General features: G+C 39.4%; 2 protein-coding genes across 6 annotated transcripts; both read left to right on the top strand.

Annotated features, from left to right (window-relative positions):
* Positions 1 to 278: 278 nt before the first annotated feature.
* nexn (nexilin (F actin binding protein)) lies at positions 279 to 13675 on the top strand. Of its 4 annotated transcripts, XM_086161886.1 has the most exons (15): positions 279 to 448; positions 1831 to 2247; positions 2392 to 2589; positions 3518 to 3599; positions 3693 to 3841; positions 5367 to 5567; positions 5733 to 5900; positions 7439 to 7627; positions 8397 to 8588; positions 9039 to 9083; positions 9655 to 9849; positions 11012 to 11233; positions 11346 to 11534; positions 11656 to 12019; positions 12165 to 13675. In XM_086161886.1, the coding sequence occupies exons 2-15, from the start codon at positions 1876 to 1878 to the stop codon at positions 12176 to 12178; spliced, it is 2580 nt and encodes an 859-aa protein (XP_086018012.1). In that variant the 5' UTR covers positions 279 to 448; positions 1831 to 1875; the 3' UTR covers positions 12179 to 13675. The 4 variants fall into 4 exon arrangements, with proteins under 4 accessions (XP_086018012.1, XP_086018014.1, XP_086018011.1 ...); XM_086161888.1 differs by lacking the exon at positions 9039 to 9083; XM_086161885.1 differs by lacking the exon at positions 12165 to 13675 and having other exon boundaries at positions 11656 to 12039.
* A 776-nt stretch (positions 13676 to 14451) lies between these two features.
* mindy4 (MINDY lysine 48 deubiquitinase 4) lies at positions 14452 to 22410 on the top strand. Of its 2 annotated transcripts, none has more exons than XM_086161301.1 (18): positions 14452 to 14666; positions 15059 to 15178; positions 15252 to 15454; positions 15528 to 15792; positions 15882 to 16135; positions 16247 to 16296; positions 16396 to 16496; positions 16590 to 16706; positions 16794 to 16885; positions 17080 to 17181; positions 17408 to 17471; positions 17877 to 17942; positions 19211 to 19278; positions 19389 to 19452; positions 19855 to 20016; positions 21272 to 21452; positions 21727 to 21802; positions 22282 to 22410. In XM_086161301.1, exons 1-18 carry the CDS (start codon positions 14607 to 14609, stop codon positions 22328 to 22330), a joined length of 2094 nt encoding a protein of 697 aa, XP_086017427.1. In that variant the 5' UTR covers positions 14452 to 14606; the 3' UTR covers positions 22331 to 22410. The 2 variants fall into 2 exon arrangements, with proteins under 2 accessions (XP_086017427.1, XP_086017429.1); XM_086161303.1 differs by having other exon boundaries at positions 14470 to 14666; positions 21356 to 21452.
* The last annotated feature ends 5049 nt before the right edge of the window (positions 22411 to 27459 follow it).

Below are 27459 nucleotides of genomic sequence, written 5' to 3'. Positions count from 1 at the left end.
GAGATGTCGATCTTAGATGTGTTTACTTCAGGCAAACATTGTAGGTCTCTTTCCTTGATTATGCATATTCAGACGTTCAATAACCTCACTCAATATAAAACCTGCCCATCGACTGGAATTCAGTCTCCTGTGCCTGCAAGGGCTTCAGCAGCTGCGCCGCGGCACCGGCTCTGCGCGTGCACGCGTCCGGGGGGCAACAGCTGAACTCGCGGGCACGCGCGTGGAACGCAGTATCCGGTAGAAAGTAATGGTACTTTTATGGAAACGGGTACGTCAGTAGGGGCCAGTCGACCTGGTGTACCGAATGTGGGCATCTTGGATTGTCCCGCTCGGTTAGAATTGTTTCTTCCCCTTGTTCTGATCCCAACAAAGGATTATTTAAAAAAAAAGAAAGAAAAAAAAAAACAACAAAAAATATAAAACAGGACGGCGGAGGCGCGATAAAGAGGTAAACTTTGATTTGATTTGAATGACTAATCCCTGTAAAACATTACTATTTAACAAGGCTTTATTTATTTATTCTTCAAATTAATTCAAACACATTAAAGTTGTTTATGCTGTGCAAATAAGATGAAAAGCTCTATTTGCTCTGCAAAGACACGCCAGCATGTTGGTGTTAGTGAAGCGTCTTTGCCAATGGGCCACATGTGGTTTATCTAATACGGACCATTATCCTAGTTGTCTACATGTATGAAAAGATCACCTAAAAGTATTTCTTCATGTGTGTTTTTCCCTGACATGGACAATTGTATAGGCTGTTAACTGAATTAGGATCACCTCTTATCTACCCTAAGAAAATTTCTGTAGGAAGGCTCTCAGATGTCATTGAGAAATTATATTTATTCTAGAGGAGGATTTATGAGAGCAATTTTTCAATTATTTTCTTCGTAATCCAATCCTCCTGATCCGTTCCACCAGTCTATTAACTCAATACTTAGTCTGATGGAATTTTTGGGTCCATCAAAGTAGCAAGACATAGTGTTGAGGGAAGATGTGGCTGCATATTCAGTGCAAAATAGAACAGATATCATCAAGATTCTTCTTTTTACCGATTATATTGTTGTTCATCCCCCACCTCTTGTGTGGACTGACACTGACACACGCCATGTTCTTGATATGTTATAAAGTTAGCAGCACACACAGGCCAAATATCTGGAAAAAAAAAAACTGAGGACAAAAAAGAAGCTACATTAGAGGACCTATTTCTGGCTTTCTCCTGGTATTGTTTAAAACTAAAATACCCAACAACTGTTAGGCACCATCATATACCATTTGATCCTTTTACCTGAAAAGACAAAGTATTTAGGGTGTCGATGAAGAGCAACTTTTAATTTTTGATGACTAATTGTTCCTGTTCTCCCAGTTGTCTACTGCTTAGTCTGGCCACTTCTTAGTCTGGCCATTTTGTCAAGTGTCTGTGTGGGGCGACATGTGGGTGCCAACTTGAGCCCTGTCCAACTGCCTATCACTCATCAGAAATAGCCATGATCACATGTTCAGGGCCCACAAATGGGCTATAAATAGCAGACCAGCAGGAGTCCATTGCTCTGTCTCAGTATAGATCAGCAGAGGGGCTCTCTTTTCCTAGACTTTGCTACCAAATCTCCACTTTTGGAGTGAATAAATTACTATACAGGAAGGAAAACGCAGGTTGCATATGGGATCAATACGTTTCATAAAAGTAAACAAATCTTGTCTCTGCCATTTTGACTCCATGAAGAGTTCACAAACTTACAGGACCAATAACAAATTCATATTCTTTTATTGGGTTGTATAGCAGTTTGACAATCAATAACTTATAAATTGTAACCCATCCACCTTTAATTTCAGAAATCAATAAAAGCCTGATTGTCAGCTTGTCATTTTGGCACCAACATGAGTGAGGTGGCACAGGTTGCGGCTGTGGTCGCCCACGACGTGGAAGATGTCCCAGATGAAAGTGAGCACGATATGAGCAATGTAGATGACAAAGAAGACGATGTGACGCAGGAAGAGAATGTCGCCGAAGTCACTGAAGATGGTGCAGCGGAGATGAAAAGTGAAGTTACATCTGATGTGGAAGAAAAAGAAACTGAAAAGACACTGATGAATGGTGTGGAGCGCAAGGAAAACAACACAGCAGGAGAAGAAGTGAATGACCGTTTCCAGGCCGTTAATGGTGAAGCGAAGGATGCAGAGGTGAAGGAGGATGCAGAACCTGAGGAAAAAGAAGACTACAATATTTCTGATGTGGCACGTAAAAGAGAGGTGAGACAATAAATACTCTCTATACAGAAAAGAAAGCGAACCACGTACAAACACTCCCCCGCACACATACAGCGTGGTTCCTCTGTATTACCGCCTCACACCCCCATAATACTGCTTTATCTGCCTTTTGACTTAAAACCACAGAGACTCCTCAGATCCAGAAAGGCGGTGGCCAAAAGTTATGTGCCCAAGACGAACAAGGACAAAGGGGACGTTACAGGAAAGTTCGAGGCCATGCAGAAAGCCAGGGAGGAGCGCAGCAGGCAGAGAAATAAGGAGGAGCAGATGAAAAGAAAGGAGCAATTTGTCAAGGAGAGGGAGTGGAATCGTAGGAAGCAGCAGGTCAAAGACCGATAACCCCACTAACCTCCGAGTGTGACCCGCATAGCATGATGGGGCATGACGAGGTGACCAAGCCACCAGTTTGTCAGAAATCACTGTCACGTACACTGTCCTCTGTGCAGTGTCATATACTATACAGATAACCACTTCATTTTATAGAGAACATTTGACTTTTTTTAACATATGTCTTTCTAATAGCGCTAATGTGCACAGGAACCCGGAGGGACTACTGTGTGGCCAGTTCATTAGTGGATGAATCACTCTCTGCATGCTCGGCGGCAAAAATGTTCAGATCATTCAATTTTAAATTCTTATTGACATCTGACAGCCATCAATAAGAATAAACCAATCATGGATTTGAAACTGTTTAATGAATTTTGAACATATATTTTTTATACCTCAAGTGATTTTGAGATTGTTTAATCTGTAAAATATATTTAGTCACATACAAATTTGAACATATTTTGCCCTGGGAAATCATTGTGTCTATTTATTATTTCATTATGGCGTATTTGAAAAGACAAAGCAAACAACAGTAAATTATACCAACACTTGGAGTCAAATTTGAAATGAAAGGGTTTTGGAAGAAAATGTGGGATTCATGGGTAGATACATGCTTTGTTTCATCAAAAAACCTGTGGTGAAATAAACATGATACAGTGTGATGTGAACAGATTGTCAGAGAAACTGAGGAAGAACAACCTTGCGAGTACATCCGCACAATAGCTGGCCAGACTCGGACACATATGGTCACCTCTAACACCACGGGCCAATCAGAAGCTCACCCGTAGGTCACATGACACTGCTATTAGCAGGGATTAGGCCTGTTTTCTTGCTGGGACCAGCATGGCTCTTAGGTGATAGAGGAGATGATCCCAGCTAAACCGTAACCTTACCACACTGTCTTCATCTTATCTGATACACACAGATAAAAGAACTACTTGCTTCCAGTGATGAAGAAGAGGTGAAGCCAGCAAAAGTGGAAAAATCGTACGTCCCCAAAATCACAGGTAACACACTGTGTTGCTGAGATGCGTATTGAGTAAAAGAGAAAACTCATTACCGCTGAATAAGGCTCATGCTGTGTGCTTTGGCATCCTCAGGTAGTGTGAAGGGGAAGTTTGCCGAGATGGAAAAACAAAGACAGGAGGATGAAAAAAAGAGGATGGAAGGTGAGAGGAAGCGAAGGGAGGCTCAGGACAAAATGGAAAAAGACAAAATAAAGAAAGAGTTGGCAAAGAAAGCTGCTGAGGTAAGTAAATGCAGACTGATGTCTTTTTGTGGGGTTTCATTGTTTACAAACAACTGGGCCATCATGTCTAAATGATTCAGTGATGACAATAGCTCGACATTATCTGCGGTCTTTTAGGTCATCATTAGCTTCCACTTGGAGGAGTTATTTTGAGTGGCATTTGGGATCCAAACGGTTGCCGGGCTTGATATCAGTCTATTGTTGACATCATCGGCATGTGAACTACATGTGCATGCCAAACCGTTGTTTTGGTGGTTTTGAAAATGACACGATGACACATGGATGATAAGATTCAAACTGGCTTTAGTGTAGTGTGGACAAAGTAACAAGAAGTGAGTCTTAATAAGTCGTAAAACAGGGCTGGTCTTGGGAATGGTTATGCAAGTATTCTTGTGCCAGACAGGTAATTAAAGGTCATCACCTGTTTGCTCCAATTCTGGCCCTGGTTAACCGAGAACAGTTTTTAGTGTGTAATGAGAAATATGTCACTTAGAGACCTGCGATCTCCCATGTGAAGGCAAGATTTTCACTTGGATGAGTATCTGAGTTCATAAAGCTCTTCGCCACTGCATTGAAACCGATGTGATAGGTTTTGGTTTACTCCCGCTGATGAACAGACACTCAAACAGCTGACACTGAAAACATAGCCTACTTCATGTCAGACACCTGAATTATCAAGGTCATTTGGGTCAAATGATAATTGTGGAGAATCTGAAATCAAAAGTCTGATTTTTGTCATCAGAGATATTTTAAGGCAATGCTATACCATTATTTTTCAGAACTTGAAGCTTCTGTGCTAAAAACACTGAAAAAATGATTTTGTAGTGATATCTTGGGATTGCTTGACTTTACGAAGAAATCGGCATTTATTGATTTTTATGTAATTATATCTGACTTATGCTTTACACTACATTATTTATTAAAACATTTTAATTGTCTTAATAGCTTTGTAGAAGGAGCCCATATGACAAATAACAAAAATCTCATGCGACCAGGACCACTGAGAAATTTGACATTGTGGCCTAATCATTGTTTGTTTGGTGTGTTTTAGGAACGCATTCCACTACAACTGTTTTTTTTTTTCTAAAGGAAAATCTATCATAGCAGTTGAAAGGGAATATATGGGGGTATACGCTACACCTTAAGACCACAGTAGACTTCACACCAGTTTTCAGCTTGACTGTCCTGTTTTCTTTGGATCCCAGTGAAATGAACTGAATCAGTGATCTGGTGTCCTAGAAACAGCTGGAGCAGCACTAACAGAGGTGCCAGGTGCAGACAGCATATGACTGGCAACTGTTCCCTCACACCTCCCAGGGTTTAAATTAGCCATTAGACCTCCTTACTGTGACTGAATTAGACTCTGTTATCTTAGACAGACACCCATACTGACCTACTGGAAATGGCGACACTAGGCCAACCCCCCACCCCCCACGCACACACATTTTAATAACTGTTTAACATTCCATGTTGTGCGTATTTTTCCAAGTATTTTTTCAAACCTTATCCTTCAATTACCTTTAAGGAAGGAGATGACACAATCCTGGTGCGAGTTGTTCCAGCCAAGGCCTCACGACCTCCGGGCAGACTCAAGTTGGACTTTGAGGATTTGGAGAGGAGTCGAGAGGAGGAAGTGAAAAAGGCGGCGGACGAGGAAAAGAAAAAACGATATGATGAAAACAGACGCTCTTTCAGGGAGGCTAAGCGACGTTCTTTTGTTCCACAGGTAAATATAAAAAGTAGTAGGTATAAAAATATCTAAATATCAATATAATTGATATTTAGATCTTTTTTAGATCTAGAAATTTTGATTATAATCAAGAAGTTGTTTGGACTGTGGTCAGAGTTCGCGTGCTTATGTCTCGACAACTTTCTTTTTTTTGTCATTTAGGATGAAGAAGAAAAGTCTGCAGAGAAAGCAACTCCTGGAAAGCTGAAACTAACGTTTGAGGAATTAGAGAAGGAAAGGCAAGAGCACCAAAGGAAGCAGGCTGAGGAGGAGGCCAAGCGGCGTCTGCAGGAGGAGAAGAAAGCTTTTGAGGAGGCCAGGGTGGAACTGGTAAACAATTCCAAACAAAACATGAATCTCTATTTCTGTCTGATGTGTGACATTTTTATTACTAGATTGATCTCACTTACATCTTGGTCGTGAAAGTATATAATCACTTTGGAGACGGTACCTTTTATCATCACTGGATGTACAGTTTATACAAAGCCAATTTATGCTATTCTTTAGGAGAATAACATTAATTGTATTTCATTTAAGAGACTATTAACTTACAACATGTTCATTTTTAAGCAGGCTCTAGCTCCAAACAGGGTAATCTTTTAGTGAAACTCTTCATTTGCTGATTTGACTCATTCTTTGGTGGTCACGCTGAAAGCTGAAATTCATTTTCATCATCAGCTTCCCATTAAAAGCTTTGGAGTTATCCTCACACAGATGGAATGGTACTCGTTTTCGGTTTTCAGTGTACAAAATACCTTGTGGCGATCTGACCCATTGTTCCAGTGTTACCGGGTATTCTTGTTGACACAATATGCAAATCTACAATATTAGCCATGGTTGTTTTTTTTCCAAATAGGAGATAAAGGTGGTTATTGCATTGGGGACAGTTTTCTGCGTACAGTCAGATCTGTGGATGGAGAATAATTCAGCATTATTATGATCCTACAATGTCAAGGTGTTTGAGCGCTTATACAAAAGGGTCTCCTTTGTGGTTAAAAATTGTATGTCAGTCTTCAAACCACTGAAGCTTAATGGGTGAATTTGTTTTCACTGTTTCTATTTCAAATCATTCAATTCTTTAAACCTTTTACTTTCAGTAATATTCACAGACGTCACTCAAGTGACACATGATTTGTAAAGTGGATAGTAAGTCCGTTCTCTGATTGTTTCCACCTTGCTACTCTTTTGGACTCATAGTGCAACAATATACTACTTAACTTTCCTGCCAACAAATCAAACCAGAAGTTGTAGTTGTTCCACCTGCTTCATTGTTCAGCAGGCCGGCACATTAGTTTTACAGCGAGCCGCAGAACAATTTCTATTTCTCTGACCATTTATTGTTCCTCGGGAGACCCCAAGTGAAAGTGACTGTTGCACTCATCAAGTTGAAGGCCATGTTACCTGTTACCAGCAAAAAAACTACGCATATATTCAGTGTTAATCAAAACATTTCTCTTGATCACTTGTTTGTGAAGCTTAGTTGGTCCACTGAGATTTCCTGTGATGTATTGCTTATCCTTTGGATAATGTGTAAGAATCTGTCAATAGGATATTGTTTTTTGTCATGCATAACGATAACTTCTTTGTTAGAAGCTCCCTTGATCATGTTTAATAATGACTTCTTATTCTCTTTTGATGAAAGAGTTCTTAGTAAAGTTAATGCCATGTGTTTTTCCTGCAGTTGACAATTGTTAAGACCATAACACATAGTATCTGAGTTTATAAATTACAAACGTAAGTAGGAAAAGATTCCTGATATAAAAATAGTAAAGAAATAATAAAAAAAATTCTTCAGTCACCACAATGTGCGGATCTTTCATGTCCATAGATTGTCTATGTTAAATATTGCTTTGTTTGTGTCCTGCCAGGGAGAAGATGAGGATGACATTCAGTCGATTCAAAATGAAAAGGAGGAATTCCGACCTGGAAAACTCAGGCTGAGTTTTGAGGAGCTGGAGAGACAAAGGGTGGAGGAAGTACGCAAGAAAGCTGAGGAAGAGGCCAAGAGACGGATGGAGGAGGAGAGAAGAGCTTTTGCTGAAGCCAGGAAGAGCATGGTTATTATTTATCCCAAATTAATACCAAACTCATCAACACTCACAAAGCCAGTGCTGACAATAACATTTCTTTCATAACTTTGAAATCTTAGTTTGCAAACAGAGCTCAAGATAGTATTGCTACACTGATATCTTAGACTTCATATTAATAAACATATGGATTGACATTTGTAGAATTAACCTTGAGTCCCAAGGCTTTTTATTCAAGGGGAGGGTGTGATGAAAACAAATCTTTCATCCATGTTCATGCACAGAACCATGACTTGTAACTTCAGTAGTTAAATGAAAATGGATCATTTTTGAGGTTGCATGTATGTTACCAAAGCTGTATTATTATCTTATGATTAAAACAGAAATCATTCAGAAAAAATATATTTGTTTTCGAGCAGATCACGTGATTGTTGAATATCGCCATTATGTTTTGAGAAGTGAGTCACAGAGGTGGATTTGATCACAAATGCTTGTCATCAACAGTGATAGTGTGACAACATCCCTCTGGTTGTGCTGATGGTAAAAATAACATATTAGATTAAAGATTAAAATTGTAAAGAGAACAAAAAAAACAAATGTTTTTTTTTTATATATCACCTTTGCAGGTTGAAAGCTTTAATTAGCAAGTCTACTGTTCATTAGTCCCTGTCTTAATTAGTCTTTTGATTTGTTTTTGTGTGTAAAAAATGTTTTATGTGTTTTTTAAAAGGTCAAACTGCTCCTTTAAGTTAGCTCTATTGTGAACACACCCTAATGAAAACCATCTCCTTTGATTCAGCTTGTTGATGAGGATGATGAGGTTCTGATGGCCTTGCTTAACCTGGAGGGCAGTGAGCCTGGAAAGCTGTGTGCCAGTTTTGAGGAGCTGGAACGCCAGAGAAGAGAAGAGGAGCAGAAGAGGGCTGAAGAAGAAGCCAAGAGAAGACTAGAAGAGGAAAAGAAGCTCTTTGCTGAGGCCCGTAAGAGCATGGTAAGTTATCATTCCTGAGTTACCACAATCTTTACTCCCCAAAAGCAAGAAATGCGCTCGGCCCAGCACTGGCACACACAAGCAGTTCTCTTCAATCAGTTTGGTTTCAATTTGCTGAACAGCTCATCTTTCCGTTGTAAAATAAACGCGAGAAACCTTTTGTTTTGACAAAATGTTCAAGCCTCCAAAAATAGAGGGACAGACAAACTGACAAACAATGTGCTTCATCTATGACTTAATCATGGCTTGGACAGCCAAAGCAACTCTTGTCAAATAAAACCATAACAGATTTCAGCCTCTCACACTGACTTTATCTTAACAGACAACTAACCCTTCTTTATCTGTAAAAGAAATCTAATTGGATGTGGTTGAATCATTCGTGTATCCATTTCATAAAATTTTGCTGGGCACACCTGTATTGCTGTTCGTTGTCCAAACATTTTCTTTAAGAACCCTGCCCTGGATCTGGAAAACTCTTCAAATGGAGATGAAACAGTAAGATATTTTCAACTATAAACATGCTTAATTGACCGCCACCTCAGAGAATACTGTGATATAACTACTGGAATTTCGCTTTTTTTAAATTCTGTAAAATCTTTAAAAACAATGAATTAACTGTAATAATTGCTATGACTGACGTTATTCATGCTCACGATCAATAAAAACCTGATATTGTACAAAAACATGTAATGTGTGTAAAGGTGAGTGAACTAACAACGTTTTTTTACATTAAACAAATTAAGTAAATGAGATCATTTATAGAATCATTGATCATTGGTTAACATTATCGATCAAAATTTCCTTGTTCGCAGTACATAATTAGCAATAAATCAATGAAGCACTTATTAACAGTAATTTTTATAAACCTTGTTTTAAGTTTTGATTAATGTTTGTCTCGGTGAGACAGACATAAAGTCATCAAGTTTTGTGATTTTATCAAATGTGAGGGAAGTAGTCAGGTTTGAATTGTTATTACAATGATAAATAAAAGCACTTGACCTCTGACACAAAAATGAGACACCAGTGCAAGTTGGACAATACCAAACAGAAACTTTGTATCTTATAGGCTGGAGATGAGGATGGAGAGATGGTAAAGACTGAATCACAAGAAGCGCTGTACCCTCGAAAACTGGAAATCAACTTTGAGGAACTACTTAAAGAGAAGGAAGAAACTGAAAGGAAGCTCAAAGCAGAGGAGCGAAAAAAGAAACTGGAGCAAGAGAAACAGGAGTTCGAACAACTCCGACAAGAAATGGGCGAGGTGAGTATTAAGTCAAAGCAAATTTATCTGCGTAGCAAATTTTTGTAGCACTGAGCCAGAAAACAAAGCTCTGAATTAACTGGTTCAGTTTTATTCCATCTCTCACTCACGGTCACGAACATTGGGTCATGACCGAAAGAATCAAGTCTTTGATACAACCAGCTAAAAAGGGTTTCCTTCTGCAGACAAGCAGGGCTTAGCATTCAAGGTACGATGAGGAGTCTGGGAGTCTGCTGGGAGCTCAGAAGAGAGCTGCTGTTCCTTCACACAAAAAGGAGATAGCTGAGGTGGTTCAAGAGTTAACTAAGGTTGTCTGGAATACTTCCCATGAGAGGTGCTCCAGGCAAGTGCACCTGGTAGGAGCCGTGTGGTTGTTTACTGGGGCTGGGAACATCTTGGGGTCCCCCAGGTAGTTGGTGTGTTTTGCTAGGGACTCTTGAACTGACCTACTCAGTCTGCTCCTGCTGTGACCCGGTCTCAGATAAGCCGTGAGAAAGTGATGGTTGATGGTGATGTCAACGAACAAGCGGAGACTCATTGGAATGAGAAAATTGACAGAAATCAGCACACAATCAATGACATGTAAAATAAATCCTTGAATTTGCCACACATCTTCTTCACTGCTTGTGTGACACTTGTTTGTAATTTCCATAGATTGATTTTGACTCACATGTATGTCTCACAACAATGTGGCATATAAGAGCCCTGAAAAAATGACATAATTATGTTTTGCTTTTTCATATTCAAAGGGACATGAAGAGTTTATTAATTTCTGTACTGTTTATTGTGCTTCACGTTAAATCATAATGGTGGCGCAGTGGTTAGCGCTCTAGCCTCACAGCATGAAGGCCCCTGGTTTGATTGCAACAAGAGATCTGTGTGGAGTTTGCATGTTCTCTGCGTGGGTTTCCTTTTATTGTGTTTTCTCCCAAAGTCCAAAAACATGCAGCAGGTTAATTGGAAGAAAATTGGGAAAAATTGCCCTGATTGAATCATTCTTTGTAGATGTGGCCCTGCAATTGACTGGCGACCAGTCCAGGGTGTACCCTGATTACAGCTGGAATAGACTCCATCATCAGAAGCGACCCTTAGTGGTGGAGAAGTGGCAGACAACGGATGGATTGATTAAATCATAACAAATGTACTGACTCCTTCTTCACAGGAGGAAGTGAATGAAAGTTCGGATGTTGTAAGCAAAGAGTACGAAGAGTTGACAAAGCTCAAGAGGACTGGTTCCATCCAGGCCAAGAACCTCAAATCCAAGTTTGAGAAAATCAAGCAACTGACCGAAGAAGAAATTCAGAAAAAAATTGAAATGGAAAGAGCAAGAAGGAAGGCAGTAGATGATGAAATTAAAGAGAGAGAAGCTGAACGGTTCCAGGAGGTAACTGTGATTTGCTTTTTCTATTTCAGAATCGGTTTCCCCAGACATCTCAGTGTCATGGCTAATAACTAGACCATATTCTAACAACAGGGATTACAACTTAATTTTTCAGGAGGACGAGGGAACAGAAGCGACTCCAGCAAGGGCTGAAGAGTCCCCATTCAAACACAAAGTGGACATGCGAGCTAGATATGAACAAATGGCCAAAGCTAGAGAGGAGGAAGAACGGAGGAGGATAGAGGAGCAGAAGCTACAGAGAATGCAGTTTGAGCAACAAGAAATTGATGCCGCCCTCCAAAAAGTAACATTTTCATGTTCATAACAACATAACTGTAATGTTTGCTTGCTAAGAGCCAGTAATATTGGGAGCCTGTTTTTTTGCCTCAGATACACATTTGATCATTTTTGCCCTTGTTTTGCAGAGGAGTAATGATGACGTTGAGGATGAAGGAAACCTCATCAATGGATCTGCAGCCTATGAGGATGAGGACGACCGTGCTCGATCGGGTGCTCCGTGGTTTAAAAAACCTCTCAAAAATCAATCTGTGGTGGATTCGGAGCCAGTGCGGTTCACTGTTAAGATAACTGGGGAGCCCAAGCCGGAGGTGACCTGGTGGTTTGAAGGAGAGATGCTGCAAGACTGTGAGGACTATCAGTACATAGAGAGAGGGGAAACTTACTGCCTCTACCTGCCAGAGACCTTTCCGGAGGATGAGGGAGAATACATGTGTAAGGCTGTGAACAGCAGAGGAACAGCAGCAAGTACCTGCATCCTCACAATCGAAAGTAAGACCACATTGGTGTGATTGCATGCCCGCCTTGTACCTGGATTCCAGCCTCTCTCTGTGAAGTGGACAGCATGCTCCTCTTCCTTGTGAGTTTAGGATGAGTGACAGATGTGGATAATAGCTCTTCTGTTTCTTTCTTGCAGCTTACGACTACTGATGCCCTTCCACGTTGTGGCAACTTCCCCCGTTGTCTCAATCTCCTTTTGTAAAGCATTGCCCTTTGTGGCACGCTTAACCAGCAGAGGGAAGATATTAGCAGTATGCTTGGCATTCCTAAGGGAGGGATAAACAACACAAAAGAAGATGCAGAATGTTGTTTACTTATTTCTCAAATGTAAAGCTCTGCTGCTGAATTCGAGTATTGTATTACCTGTGCCAAAAAAGAAGAACAAAAAGAGTAATTCTTGTTCTCCAACCAAGGGTGGCAAATGTTTGGATAATACCTTTAATGCAAGGCCTAATGGCAAATATAGAGCGGGACACAAACATTTTCATTGTTGTTAGAATGTGCATTTAAAAATACAACCAAGCACAAATACACAAGGAAACTGTGCAAAGTGACACAACATAAAAGCATAAACGGAATGTGAGGAGAGTTACCCAATAATATTACTCAGACCAATGTTTTTTTTGCTGGTTCTGCTGTATTTCATCACTGTTGCAAAAAACAAACCACAATAGGCATTCAATTTGTTTTTTAAAAATGTAATTTCTAATGTGTAATAACATTAAAATATAATTATATTTAACTAAAGAATCTTGCGGTTATGGACAGCATGGCAACTTTAAATAGCTTTCATTATAATACAAAACATGCAGCCATCATCAGTCTGACAATGCCATTGTGTTTTATTACGGAAAATACTGCCACTGTTTGGATATGAAAACTACGGTATTCTGTATTTGAAGCTCACTGTCTGTTGTGGTGGCAAAATGTTCAATAATCATCACCAATTTAAGGTCCAACATGTAAACTCAACCTATTTTTTTTCTGATGAATGTCCCATTCTGCCCGAAGGTGCTGTGAATGCCATAACATATTTGTGATACCAGTGATTTTAAGTGTCATAGTACTGTATTGTAAATATCACACTATATTGTGGCAACATGTTTGAGCAGCTGAAATGTGAAAAGTAAGACATCTTTCCTCATGTGACAGATAAGGATAGCAACAATAACAGTAATATTTAAAAATAGGTATAAGACTACTGGTCAAAAATTTGTATTCATCAAGTTTTAGTGTGTATTCCCTCACCGTTTAAATTCAGAGTAATTTGAAACTCAAATTAATTTTAGAATCAATTCTCACTGTCACTTTATGGAAAATCCAACAGAAGCATCTATTGTAAAGGATATGTTAATGTTCCGCCAGTGTCATATTGTGGAAAAAAAGCATCGACTTGATTTCACGAATGCACCCTGACTCTGCTGTAAGCACAGAAAAAGTTTTTGATTGCAGCATCAAAAAAACAATATTGATTTTTCATGCACACGTCTTCCCTTTTTGAGTTGAATTTAATACTCTTGACACATTTGTAATTTAGTAGTGATTGAAAGCAGATAACGGTGTATGGTTTATCAATGAAAATTAGGGTAGAGATATTTGTCATATATTATAAATGAAGATGTTTTAATAAAACAAACAAAAATAGCAGCCTTTTGTGATGTATTTGTTTCATACAGACTTGAATAATCATTAACTTGCTTTGCTTATAAGGGGCTGAAATCTAGCCATGGCTCTTCCTATAAATCTGAAGGCTATTAACCTACTGACATAGGACAGTGTACCCCTCATAATACTTAATACATATAATGTCATGTCATTTAACAGTACAATTACGTTTTCTGATGGACTAATTCTTGATCCTGTCCATCCTCCTCAGCTCCGGAGAGAGCTTCAACAGCTTCATCTCTGTTTCCTGTCTTTTCCTCATTTTTTTCCTCATTTTCCCACTCTATTGTTGTAACATTTCTTTCATTCAGGCCGATACTCTATTGTGACCCTTTCCCCCTACCAATGTTGGAATGTCATGAATCCTTATTCTGTAAAATATTCTTATTCTGTAGAATATTTAAGGACTGTATGAAGGGTTTATTGCTCAGAAAATGCAACGTGAAAACACTTGTATAACGTGACCGAACATGTCAAATGATGTATGACTTGTTAGCGGGAAACAAACCCAAAGCAGCTGACACCATTCGACCCAAGTAGTCATATTTTCGATGAAATATGGTTGAAATTGACATTTAAGAACAAAAAGGCCAAACTAACCTTGTTTAAAGTGAGAACTTTATACCACAAGAAGCCTCGTCCGCTCCGCGTGTGGTCCGAGAGCCTCATCAACTTCCTCTCGGCGTTGCCATGGAAACGCAAACCGGAAGCTGGGAAGCATTTGTTGTCAGGCGACCGACTGCGGTCCGATGAGCAGTGGACGCAGAGCCCAGCGCTAAGTGTGTGTTTCCCATCCGCCTTGGTGCAGCGCGTCACTCGGCGAACTGTTAGCTAGATGCTGTGCTAAGGTTCGTCTCCTGCCTTTTGTTGGTTAATAACGGAGGACAACACCGGCGGGATACTATCCTCAGATATGGTGATTTCGGTGGAAGAGGTCTCCGCTTCCCTTGTGCGGGAATACCTGAGTCGAAAGGTACGTTACATCCGGTGAGCAGACACGGTGCTATAAGCTAACCGAAGTTGCTAAGTTTGCTTTACTCCCGCTACGTGCGGTAAATGAGGTTTTCCGCTCTGTCGTTTTGATGAGGTGTGACTAAAATGAATCGGTTGTGGTCACTTCAGTGTGAGAATAACTTGGCTTCTGAAGAGCTGGAAACATAAAATCGCTGGGGAAAGATATACTGGAACATTGTTGTTAGATCATAGTGTGTTTGTTCTCGCTAAACCCTAGACCCACTCACCTCATAGACGTGCATTTTCCACAGTACGGAAAATCGTTCATACTTACGGTTAAATTAGTTTTCAGGCTGTATTTCTCGGGTGCTTTGTCTCAGATTTGAGAAAAAAAAGCGTCTCGCTGTGCAGGGCCTCAAGAGGACGATTGCGTGCATGGATGAGGAGCACCCACGCACTGATTCCAGTATTAACAACAGGTCTCATCTGAGGCAGGTTTTACACATTGAAGGTCTCTATAAACTAAACAAGGTATGTCATGGTGTGGGTGTGCTCCTGCAAACATACATGACCGACTATTTAGCCAGCCTGTCTGTCGTTGCAGGTTCAGAGTTCCCCTCTAAAAACATTACTTGAGATTATTGTCAAGCATCATACTGAGGGGCACGAAAAATACAAGTTGGCTAGCGGCAAAAGCACATCTATCTTTTCAATCAGTTCAACTGGCAAATCTCCAGCAGAGACGAGTGACTTGAACACAGAGCATAACACAGCAGACTTTCTCACCAGCAATCAGAATGAAACAAGGTATTCTGCATGCATTTTGAACAATGTTCTGCTGTTTCCAGTGCTACAAACTTATGTTGAATCCCTCTAACAGCTCACATGTCAAGGAACTCTGTCATCCTCCGCCACCTACGAGTGTGATGGTATCGCCTGACACTGACAGACTCACCAATTGCACTCCAACAAATTCCTCAGCTGATGGTGCAAAAGACCAAAACCACCAGATGCCAATGGCTTCCCTCCAATTCAGTGAGAGCTTGACCTGCTGTGAACTAGAAAAAAAGACCTCCATCACAAAGAACAGATCAAGTCGAATTAGACGTGGTATGATGGCTGGACCTGTAGCCAGTACATCCCAGGTAGTAGTCAGTCAAAAGTGATCAAATCCTAAAGATATTAATCCACTCAATGTAATTCATGCTTTCTCTTCTGATGTTTTTCCTTTCAGGAATCCAACAAAAAAATGCAGGGTCGCAGGGTAGGTGTGTCTCAGTTGCTGCTTAGAAAAGAAGAAGAAAACAAGCCATCTAGGGACGGACTTCCAGTGGCTGACTTACATCAAAAAAGCTTAGAAAAATACCTAACTGAAATCAGGTCAACTGACCACGTAGGGGGAAGACAGGAGTTGCAAAGCCTACCAGAGAGATTACAGAGTGAAAACAGCTTTGAAAACGTGGGACAAGTTAAACACAAGACAACAAAGTAAATGTTTTTAACCTGCATTGATACATCAACCTTAATTGACTTTTTTAAATGATCTTTAGTATTTTCTAAAAAAAAAAATGTAATTGTGTGTTGTGTCCTTTCATTTAGAGTTGAGTCTTTGGCTCAGCCTGATGTGGATACATCTGAGATGATGTTGGGTAAGTGAGGTATGTGATGCTATAGGAGGAGAAATATCTTGATTTTAGTGTTGATCTAGTAAAGCTGTTGGTGTGTTGATGTGTTGATACCCCTTCTAGATGACATTGATGATCTGCAGGAGCCGTCTGAAGTGTCCTTTCAGAGAACTATAGTGGTAGAAAGTTACAGCGGCCGTCCCATGGACCAACACACTGCCTCGGTTGATGCTAAAATCATCAATACATCATGGGGGGGGGGTAGTTTTCTGTGGTTGCTTTTGATTTTCTCTTGTTACCTGTTTTTCTTCCTCCAGGAATTGAAAACGGTTCTTCTCGGTTCTTGTTTGAAATGCTTCAGTGCTGAATGGAGGAGCCAGGGTTTCACATTTTCAGAAACACATGACCTGAGATATGGAATTGTGCAAAAAAAGGTTAACTGACATTTACTGTCCTAATATGTATGCAATGACTCTATATTCTGAAATATCCTAAAAGTATAATTGATTTTTGTTCTGTAGGGTGGTCCTTGTGGAGTTTTGGCATCCGTCCAGGCCTTCGTCCTGAAAAAGCTGCTGTTTGAAAATGTTGAATATGCTAATGGAAGCCTTCAGTAAGTTAATTTGCAGTTTTCTTCAACAGTAATGATGAGTTTTCTGTTCTCACAGTCACCATAATTCTCTTTACACCTCTCAATCAAAATCAAGGACTTTTTTTCTCAGAAGTAAAATTATTTATGTGGTATTAATTGGTGGTTCTATTTCCCCAACTGACCCACTTCCTACTTAAATGCTGCCTTGTTTTCAGGAGGTTAAGACCTTCCAACTCCACCAGAAGAGAGTGTCTGGTTTTAGCTGCAACTGATATCCTGTGGCGGGCCGGAGAGGAAAAACAAGCAACTATTGCGATGTAAAAACCATACTTTTACCCACTTTACAGCATGTGCCTGGTCATTTAATCACTCATCATCAATTCCTAGCCAGTCGTTTCCTGTGCTGTTCGCATGTAGTTATGTTAGTGACCAGTATTTTGAAGATTGAAAGGATGGACATTATCAGATGAGCAGTTCACTGCGATTACCTCAATCAACAATCTGCTTTTTCATTTTTTTTTTTTACATCCCTTTTCACAACAGAAGTACAGGGAGAAACGCTTTCAGCCCAGCTGGACGCTACAGGTCTGAAGGAGTGCTTGAAAAGGTGTAGCTATCTTTGTGGTAAACTCCCATATTTATTTCTAGTAAGAAATTATAAATCCTCAGTTTATTGTTCTTACATACCTTTCCCCCGCAGTAGTTAAAGAAATAGTTTTTATTCTGTTGGATTGGTAGGATATTTATATGCATTGCATGTCTTTGTAGTATTTGGATTTGCACATTACACAGTTTTAAACTAATCTTTATACTAAGTTGTTCACTGGAACAACTAGAAATATTCAATACAAGTGTAATAATTAACTAGTTGTTATATCATTCTAATCTCATAAATATCCCAAAAATGACCTTGCTGTGTAAATCATCACACAGTTACTAATGTACAGTATTTAAGGTTGACCATAGATGTTTTTGTCAAGCAGACAGGTTTAACAGACTGCTTTTGATTTAGATTACATGCTTCACAGTGGATACAATGAAGGACCTGCAATTGCTTGTGGAGCAGCATATTGAACAGGTGAGAGATTTAGTGGCCCATCCCAGTGCTGTCATGAACATGACTCCTGAATGACTCAATTGGAAATGCACAGCTCCAAATATGACAACTGACTGAACGCATCTTGACCGCCCTCAAGCCTTTGGATGTGGATTCTGTTATATATTTAAGCCAAAGCAGGGATGTTCTCAGGCAGTTTAAAAAAATGGCCTGTATCTTTCATCCATTTGGATCGCTGACATTTTAAAGAATCAAGTTGGGCCTTATCTGGATTTGTGTGAACTCGGTTACCCTTTGACATGAGATAGTGAGACCACTGTGGTTACGTGTCAAAGAAAACAAAACCAAATCCAGCACTGTCCTTAATCAGAAACGAAAGAGGGAAGAATTCAGGACCAAGCAATCTTGGTCTATTTCTACTTGGGTTCTAGGCGAGACGTTCCCATGAGACGTTCCATGCTTTCTTCCACTCTTGGGAAACAAGTAGATAAAGCAAAACTAGATATCCAAAGCATTTTTAAAGCAGACTCCAATTTTCCATCAGAGCAACCCAAAGTACATTACTATGTTCCATTAGGAAGCAGATCAAATGAATACTGAACTCGTAATGTTATTTTATAAATAAGTGCATTTTGAAAACTATGATAAAAATTATTCTTATATAAAAAGAACCACAGACTTTTACATGATTTTTCAATTCATTGATCAGGAATATAATGAATAGCAGAACTCCTCGGCAGTTCTAAAGAGGGGATGTTTGTGCACGATCCTTGTCACATCAGCCAAAGTCAAAGGTTCAAACTTCATATCTTGATATTAGTAAATAAACTATAAAATAAAATTTTTTGCACAGCAGGGTTTAGTCCTGTGTAAGGAAAGAGCTCATACACTGAATCCCTAATGCTTGGTAAGAATGATAGGCAGTCATGTAATGTAAGAACAAGCAAAATAATTGATAATGCTGATGTTGCGAGCTCCTAAATTGACTTTGACACCACTGAAGAAGATTACTATCGACGTTCTTAAATGTGACTAATTCACTTGAAGAGAGCGATAACCCAGCCCAGAAGGTGACTTTGTCAGTTAGTATTGTACAGGGGAATATTTGCTAGAAAGGCAAACGATTGGGTCACAAATCATCCTTGGTTTTTTTATGTGTAAGTTCATAACCATATCTGGGTCTGTTCATTTACAACCAGGTCATTCAGGAATCAAAACCAGTGCCACGTTAAACAGTTTAACTTCATCCATCATGCCACCGCTCTTAATGACCTGTATTCTTTTCACAGTTTGAAACAGGATTGTTGGGATGCCTGTTGCTTACCATATCTGCTGTTCTCTCTCGAACTATTGAAAAGTAAAGAGATCCTTTTTTTGGTTAAATACCGCTGAACAGAATTTCAAAATCCATGTTAATCTGTACAGGAAAGAAGACCCATAACGTCCCCTTTCTTTTATTTCTCTTAGAGTGAGGACAGATATGGATGTGTCCACCGCCACACTCATCGGAGGTCATGGCTATTGCACTCAGGTTTGACACAAATGAGGCGGTGTAGTGTCATAAGAGCTATAGGTGACTCAGTATAATGAGCTAAGTGACTTCTTAGGATGGATGGGTCAGTTATGGCCTGTGTCTTTTTAAAGAGAGTTTATAAGTTCAAACAACAGCCCTGTTTACTTTGACTAAATGTTCTCAGCTGTCAAATTTAATTTGACAGTTTATGGAGTTAGAGAGCAGCTGCTGCAGAGTCGTGTCAGCTGCATCAGCCAAACAAGCGGCTTTCAAAATGGTTACGTAGAAATAATTTTTGGGGGCACTTGAGTATAGAAATATTTGTATATATTTGATAAAAAAGGAATGATCGTGTGTATGTGTGAGTGTCATGATTACTCCCTAACCAGTACTAACTTGGACTGTGTTTGTTTTCACAAGGAGCTTGTCAATCTGTTGCTCTGCGGCCAAGCAGTTTCTAATGTTTTCGATAATGACATGGAGCTTGACTCCGGCAACGGCAACACAACCCTGCTTAAAGGAATCAAAGGCCACTGCAACGTCGGCCTGCTGTCCTTGTTTGAACATTATAACATCTGCAAGGTGTGTGACACCGATGCTCTGGCTCTAACAACCCTGATACTAGTCATATTTGAATGAAAACACGCGCGACCAGATCAGTCTGAAAGTAATTATGGACATGGTTTGTCAGCAGAGAAGAGATGGTGACGTGCTGATGAATAAATGCAAAAATTAACGTATCAGAGGTATGGCCCCTGACATTGAATTGAAGTGTAATTACTTGGTCACTTATATAATCAAAGGCACAACGGCAGTTTTCATGATCGAAAGCATGTTCAATTTCTCTTTCCCTCGCGATTGCACTTAGTTTGACAGTTTCGGTTAAATTCGGTTGCTAATCTTAAATTTATGTTGTCTAATTGCTAAATATTTTTTATCTTACTGTCTCGTTGATAAACTCCAGATCAATGTGTGAATATTTCTGGCATAAAATTAAGCTTTGCAAGTAGTAATTAATGATCTCAAGACAAGTTTGCTGCCAAGTTTCTTGGTGGGAGTTGATATCCAGAGAGGGATTGCAGACTATTCTCAAGGCTGAAAAATGTTATGTAGAATCCAGTAATTTGATGCGATTTATTTCAAGACAACTCCCAGATAAAAAAAACATAAGAGATAAGAACATTTCAAACTGAAATACCTTTCAAGATACAAAATACAGAATTTTTTGAACTTCAGGGTTAATTGTAAGTACTGGAAATTGTACTTGGAATGTTTGGTCACCTTGTTTTTATTTTGTGGCTGAAGAGATGTGACTTTAGTGGTTGTCATGCAGGAGTAAAAATTCCATTTCATGGGTTATTTTCCCTTTTATATGACTGGCCTTGGACAAGGCAAATGATTTGTTTATAAACCTGGAGGTTTTTCTCTTTGAAAAAGTTTGTGGTTTAATATGTGAAATTCTAACCAAAGCAAAAAACAGTTACAGGAGCAGTTTCACTTAACTTTGCACAGCAACTCTATTGTAGGATCAGATTCTGTCTACAAATGCATTTGATCATCTACTTGCGAGAATGAAACTTACCAGAGTAGAGGAACTAAAATTCACCCAGACTGAACTTTTTGGCTTCTTAAAAAAGGTTTCGATTTCACTCTTTATCCTTCTTGATGTTACAATATGCCATAATTGTGTCCAAGCTTAAAAGTTATCCCCCCACCTCGTATTTTTTGCTTTCCTTTATTGAACAAATTAAATTTATTTTGATGATATGACCAATCTTTATAAAATATTTGAAATAATTACAGCTTATCAGTTATCCTCTGGTTTCTTCCATATTAGGTTGGAGTTTATTTGAAGACACCCCTCTTTCCCATTTGGGTGGTGTGCAGTGAAAGTCACTTCAGTGTGCTGTTTGGCCTGCAGAGGGAGCTGTTGACCAATCAGGATAAAGATCTGGACTTTGACCTTTACTATTATGATGGACTGGCAAATCAACAGGAGGAGATCCGCCTCACTGTCTGTACGTAGCACCAGTTGACCTGTTTTTTTTTTTTGGAAAAAAAATTTGAGCCCCACATTTGTGTTTTGCCTTTTCTATCAGCCCCTCGACGGCCAGTGAACGACTCGTACTGTTTTTTAATTTTCTGTTTTTGTTAGTGACGTGTCTCCTTTTCATGTCGTTGTGAATTAACTGGTCCTACTTTTCATCACATTTGGGGAATGTTCATTTGCTGTGTTGTTGCACTTCTTATACTAAATGGCTTAAAATCATAACCAAGTCTGTGTATCTTTAGCGCTAGGTAAAAATGTCTCAAGTCGTCAAGATGATACCGATTTGATCCCTCCTTTGGAGAACTGTATTCGCACAAGGTAAGAATCGCTTTTCATCGAAAAAGGAACATTGAGGCACACACACCCAAGTGTCTGTAGATTCTGAAATCACATACAGATTTTATTGACATTGGCAGACATTACTAAATATGGGGTGAAGAACTTGTTTGACTCCACTTGTACAAAAGCAAGGATTGCATAACTGAGACTCTTGTCCACATCTATTGGATGAAAATGTCTGTACTTACTTGCTGCTAATGCCCACTCCATCAAGACCTCAATAATGTTTGCCCCGCCTGCCCCCAACATGTGCCAAAATGCCGCTAGCAAAAATTGCATCACTGCCAGGGCCCAATTGTAACAATCTCACTTGATAAAGGGTTTATAATTGCTGTTGACTTGAAAAGGCTGATATATCCTGTATATCCTGTGGTGATTGACCACCAAATTTTGACCTGAGTTGGATTTCAACTGGCTTAAACTGCTTTTTTTTTTTTGTTTTTTGTTTTTTTTTATAGGTGGAAAGACGCAAGCGTGAGTTGGAACGACACAGAGCCCATTCTTTAAAAGATAAATACGATTTGCAATATTTTAAATATTTGTCACAATCAGAAATCAAAAATAAACTTTTACATCACCAATGAAAATGTTTTATTTTTTTTAGTTGTTTTTTTTAACAGAACCTCCATCACATGACATTCTCATGTTTATTAATGTATTCCATTGCGTTAGTGTTGAGACAGTGCTTTGTTGTGCCTGTAGTTTACACAACGCCGTGGCTCACAGGGCTAGAGAGGGACTCAGTTGCAGCCCAGGAATGTTTTGCCTCAAACCAGGCCGCAGTAGGGATCCTAAAAAGAACAGGGATTTGTAAAAGATACAACTGCATTTTTACTTTGCAAGTCTTCGCATACACAAACAAGAGAGAATGATAAAATGGATATCCTAACCTAAAAGTCTAATATCACTGGGTGTAGTTGTCGCTAGTACTACTCTTCATGCTGTTTATCACAACACACTTTTCTCGTCCCACTGCTTCGTCTTTGTAAATTAGTTAGAAAAAACATTGAAACATAAATATGTTGTGTGAACCTCCACTACACAAAATTGTAGTGGAGGTTCATTTCTGTTGGAAAAAGCCCAAGGTGACAAGCTTAAACCGGTTTTTCCCACTTTTCACATAAACCTTAAGATTTTATATAGCAAATAAGACCCCTGATTCATGTGAACTTTCAGCTCAACTCACACTTTCAAAGTAAAAGGCAAATAATGATAAATAGTCCAGTAAACTAAATTAGCACTCAGATATGCATATATTTGTTTCCTGTACTGGGAATATTTTTTTCAGATTTTGATATAAAAGTACAAGTGTGACATTGAGTAATGTTTAGTATCAGAGGACCCACAACGCAGAGACACCTGTATAATTGATCCACAGGAAAACAAACTAAATAAGGTTTCGGTTACTACAACAGCCAAGAAGTAGAAGACAAGAAATTTCATATAAAGAGTTTGTCCTCGGCCCTTCCTCATTCCCCTCTCTGTCAGATATATTCTCTGTGTGTCCTCCTATCATCCTTTACCCGTAGTCCCTAATTTGGAATAATGTCAGTCAGGACGGGGCCAACCACTCAGGGTCTGCTCTAACTCCATCACACCTCGTCACATCCGTGGGATAGAAGCATTGTCGCCAGATGTTTCTCACTGTAGAAGCCTGTCATGCATTCCAGCTGCGAATGGAGGTCTCGGTTAATGCTCAGTGAATTTAAGAGAGACTCATGGTGAATCAAGACTGGTATATCATGCATCACTCTGAGGTGGCAGAAGATCTTGCTTGGTCAAATGTGTAATGATGTACTAGTTGTATATGATACATTTGAAAATACCTGAGGATGATGTCCCTATTGTCCAGTAAATGAATATTAATATTTCAACAGTTTTTAATTTGATACAGCACATTTAGAAATTCACATGTTCTGTCAACATCGTAAAGTGCTTTTGAGACAAAACTACTTCCCCTCCAAAATCCAAAAAGCTGACCTTTTCCATTTCCAAAAATTACTCAAGATTCACGGTATGAAAAGGACTTGTCAGATATGCATTTTTGTTACTATTACACACCTCTATGTTTTTATTCAACAAATTTAGAGTAGTAATACAGTAAATTTCACACTGGTTGTAAAAAAAATTTAAGTTTTAAAAAGACATCTGGTCTCCTTGTTCACAGTTTATTTTACTTCATGGGAAAACTATTTTAATAATATTAAAATGATTGCTAAATATTTGGTTTCCTATAAAATCTGTGGTGGGCTCACCTTCTCTTTTGATTATAGTCCAGCAGTAAAAGATATCTGGGAAGACTTTTAAACATTTTGCTTGTAAGTTGTTTTGGTGGAGGAGCAAAATGTTTTCCTCACTCATGGAAATAATTATTTAACTATTAAAAAAAAAGCTTAGACGACAGGGTGGACAATTGCATTACACAGTGGATGATGTCATGAAAGAGTGGACAACATTATGATAGGGTTGGGAAAGACTTTGACTGCAGAACAAGAACATATATTTTTAAGCAAAAAGAAAGCCTTCATACTTGTATGGCACTTGTATATATATATATAAACACACAAACACACGCTTTCATATATATACATATGAAAGTGTCTAACACCATTATTATCAGGAGATCACAAAACTAACCGGTTGGCCAAGGTTTGACACTTTTGGACAATTAGCAGTTCTTTTCCACATGGTGGCTTTTCATTGAGTCACACCTTTGATTTTTAAGCCCATAGCGCTCCTTGTTCTGTATATTTTGACTTTCTGAAATTGGATAATGAAGGCTGATATTTCTTTGTGAGTGTGGAGGCAGTGAGGTGTACTTTGTTCATTCACTCCCTTGCAGAAAGACATTAGCTGCTTTCTTAACGTTTAAATAATAGTAATAAGAACAGTGTTGTTCTGCAACAAATCAAAAACATTCACAACATTCTGATTGGAATAAATGGAAATGTTATTTTCAATTTCAATTCAATTTATCAAGTAAACTGTCAGGGAAACAATTATAGTGTACATTTGTGTCACATAACCACTATTACATTCATTTCAGTTTCCACATGTGTGTGGCACATGACAGATTAATGTGAACCCAGTTGAATAAATAAAGGAAAAGTCAAGATTTATGTAATAACCTGTTTACCAGTAAATATGGCTGGAACAACAGGGCACTGTGAAGAAAGATTTTGGAGCCAGTCCAGATTGTGCGTTTAGCCAAAACAAGTGCGATGTTAAACTTGACGTCTCAAAGGCAAAGCCCTGTTTTTGTTGCAACAGTGTCCTATAGCCAGCTGCTACACTTGAGAAGTAAAAAATATTTGGCTATTCATATAAAGGACAATTTTAAACAAAGGATAATTCAGGTGCAAAAACTAAGCCAGAGAAAACTAAATAACCCAGTTTTAGTTAGGGAGGAAAGGTTTTTTGTGAGTTGTATTCTGACGCGAGTTCAGCGGTGTCCCACTCGTTTCATCCTTCCTTTGTGAGATATCTAAATATCCGATGGATATGATTTACATTCGCTCACTTCAAATTAGTTTCTTGTGCTGTGTTTGCTTTTGATTCAAATTGGACTTGTCTGTGTGTCGGTGGCCCGATAAAGGGTTCAGATTTGTTTATTCTCTGAGGCCTTTGGCTCTCATAACTCGGGATCTACGAAGTATCTGGATATACGATGGCGCAAAATCTGCATCGCCGTTGATTTAAATGATGACAGGGAGGAATAATGATGAACAATGATGTCTATCAGTCAGTGAATCTGTCACTGAATGATAGATTCATTGAATGATGATCTATTCAGCTTATTCTGCACCCAGGGTTGCAAGGTTTGCTTGAGCCATCTCAAGTCATCATTTGGCGAGAGGCTGGGTTCGCCCTTCACCGGTTGCAAATCAATCACAGGACCACATACAGAGAAAACCGTTCACTCTCTCATTCACACGCCTGGGCCATTTAGGGCCAATGACGAGTCTCCTGTTTGTTTTTGGGCCGTGGGAGGAAACCCACGCAGACACGGGAGATCATGCGAACTCCACACAGAAAGGCCCCCCTGTTGGGAACCAAAACCAGGGACCTTCTTGCTGTGGGGCAGCCACACTAACTAATGTGCCGCTGTGCCAACAAGATCATGTATATTAACATTTTTGAGTAACATATTGTTCTCATTTTTACTGTGAAGAAACCAATAAAAGAATTTGAGAGTGATCCTTAGAAGATGCGTGTGATGCCGCATTTCTTTCATGAAACATCATTTACCATTTGCTTTTTTGAATCCCTTTTCATTCTATATGCTGCAAAAAGAATTAACATAACCTATATATTTTTTTTCTCAAAGCTAGCTGTAAATAATTTCCTAGCATGGCACTGTGTGGGGGACCCGCGGAGGGGGCGGCAGGGGGACGTATGCCAACACCTCCGGCACATGGGATCAAAGTGTCTGCAACTGGCACTCCGGCAGAAACTGCAGCGACTCACTTTGCATCGGTCCACCTTCCGCGCCGACGTCAAGAACCTTGGCAGAGGAGTGACTAAGTCCTCACCTGTCTGAGAAGTGTTTACATCAGGACCTAATTGACGGACAGAAGCTGTTTCCAAATTCTCATTCGCTTCACTCAGATCCATGACATTCTGATTTTTGGAGTATTTCATATGCAGGAGAGGATTTAACTGGGGATGATGTCAATCCATTCATTTTATGTCAAATTACTAATTTGCAGCTTTATTGCCAGAATATATGTGAGTCATGCTGGGATTTATGCATTCAACAAAAACAGGAAGAGCTATGTTTTATTAATGAGACACGATGTGAATCAGTGGGCCCTCTAAAACATTTTTACAGCCATCACGGGTAATACAATCACTATAAATAAGGTGGTTTCACCTGAACAAGGCCTGGGGGCCCTTGCCAGACTGAATTAGTATTTACTTTTGCCGCAAAGAGTTAAAAAATGTTAAGACAAGTACGTCAAAATACGCCATCTTTAGGTTTGAGGTCATAGCCCAGTCATAATCTTGCTCGAAAAATCAATGTGCGCTATGCTTAAACGGGCGCTTAAGGGGCAACCGGAGTCGGAATGCATGACTTGGAAGCTGAAGAAAGGAAAGGATCGTGACAATTCGGTCACTTTGAATGGAAAAACTTTCCAGAGCCGGATAATAAAGCCACTTTTATTTATCAAATCGGAAAAGGGGTGCAGTTGGAAGTGATTAGCTTCCTGTTAGAAGAGGTTTACGGGAAGGTGTTTCTGTTTCCGTGCTCCTCATCTTCAATGCAGCGGGGTGCAGTTTGACAGGAAGGAAATTGCCCGGCTTTGGTCTCTATTTACTATTTATTACACTCACATCTCTCAGCGGTATCAGAGGAGGGATTCGGTGCTTGTGTGTAATTGTGTTAAAGCCCTCCCACATGCTGTCTCTTGTGTGTCTTCTGTCTCCTCTCCTGATCTGTGCTGTTTGTCTCCAGATAAGTGATATCCTCTTCAGATTGAGATCCCCATCCCTGCCCTGCCCAGCTGGACAGAAAAGGGATGCCTTGTCCATCCCCATGAGGTGCAAGCTGGGTGTCTAATTTTATAGTTTAAGCAAAAAAAAAATCATCCCTGTTGTTTAATTGTCCAAGGTAATCATGATAAAGTATGCCACTG

Source organism: Fistularia commersonii, chromosome 16, assembly GCF_037954325.1.
Source record: "Fistularia commersonii isolate RoL2024-O1a breed Wild chromosome 16, RoL_Fcom_v1.0, whole genome shotgun sequence".
Lineage (NCBI taxonomy): Eukaryota > Metazoa > Chordata > Actinopteri > Syngnathiformes > Fistulariidae > Fistularia > Fistularia commersonii.
The sequence above is the reverse complement of the archived record's forward strand: the minus strand, read 5'-3'. Positions and strand labels throughout refer to the sequence as shown.

What these genes read in the sequence shown, in the direction of transcription:
- nexn (XM_086161885.1), top strand. Translation starts at nt 1,876, where the DNA reads ATGAGTGAGGTGGCACAGGTTGCGGCTGTGGTCGCCCACGACGTGGAA. An exon ending in TGGCAAAGAAAGCTGCTGAG is followed by an intron (nt 3,842 to 5,366) that starts GTAAGTAAATGC and finishes ATTACCTTTAAG; the next exon opens with GAAGGAGATGACACAATCCT. An exon ending in AAGCTGAACGGTTCCAGGAG is followed by an intron (nt 11,234 to 11,345) that starts GTAACTGTGATT and finishes TTAATTTTTCAG; the next exon opens with GAGGACGAGGGAACAGAAGC.
- mindy4 (XM_086161301.1), top strand. Translation starts at nt 14,607, where the DNA reads ATGGTGATTTCGGTGGAAGAGGTCTCCGCTTCCCTTGTGCGGGAATAC. An exon ending in AGCAATCAGAATGAAACAAG is followed by an intron (nt 15,455 to 15,527) that starts GTATTCTGCATG and finishes TCCCTCTAACAG; the next exon opens with CTCACATGTCAAGGAACTCT. An exon ending in TGGAGCAGCATATTGAACAG is followed by an intron (nt 17,943 to 19,210) that starts GTGAGAGATTTA and finishes TTCTTTTCACAG; the next exon opens with TTTGAAACAGGATTGTTGGG.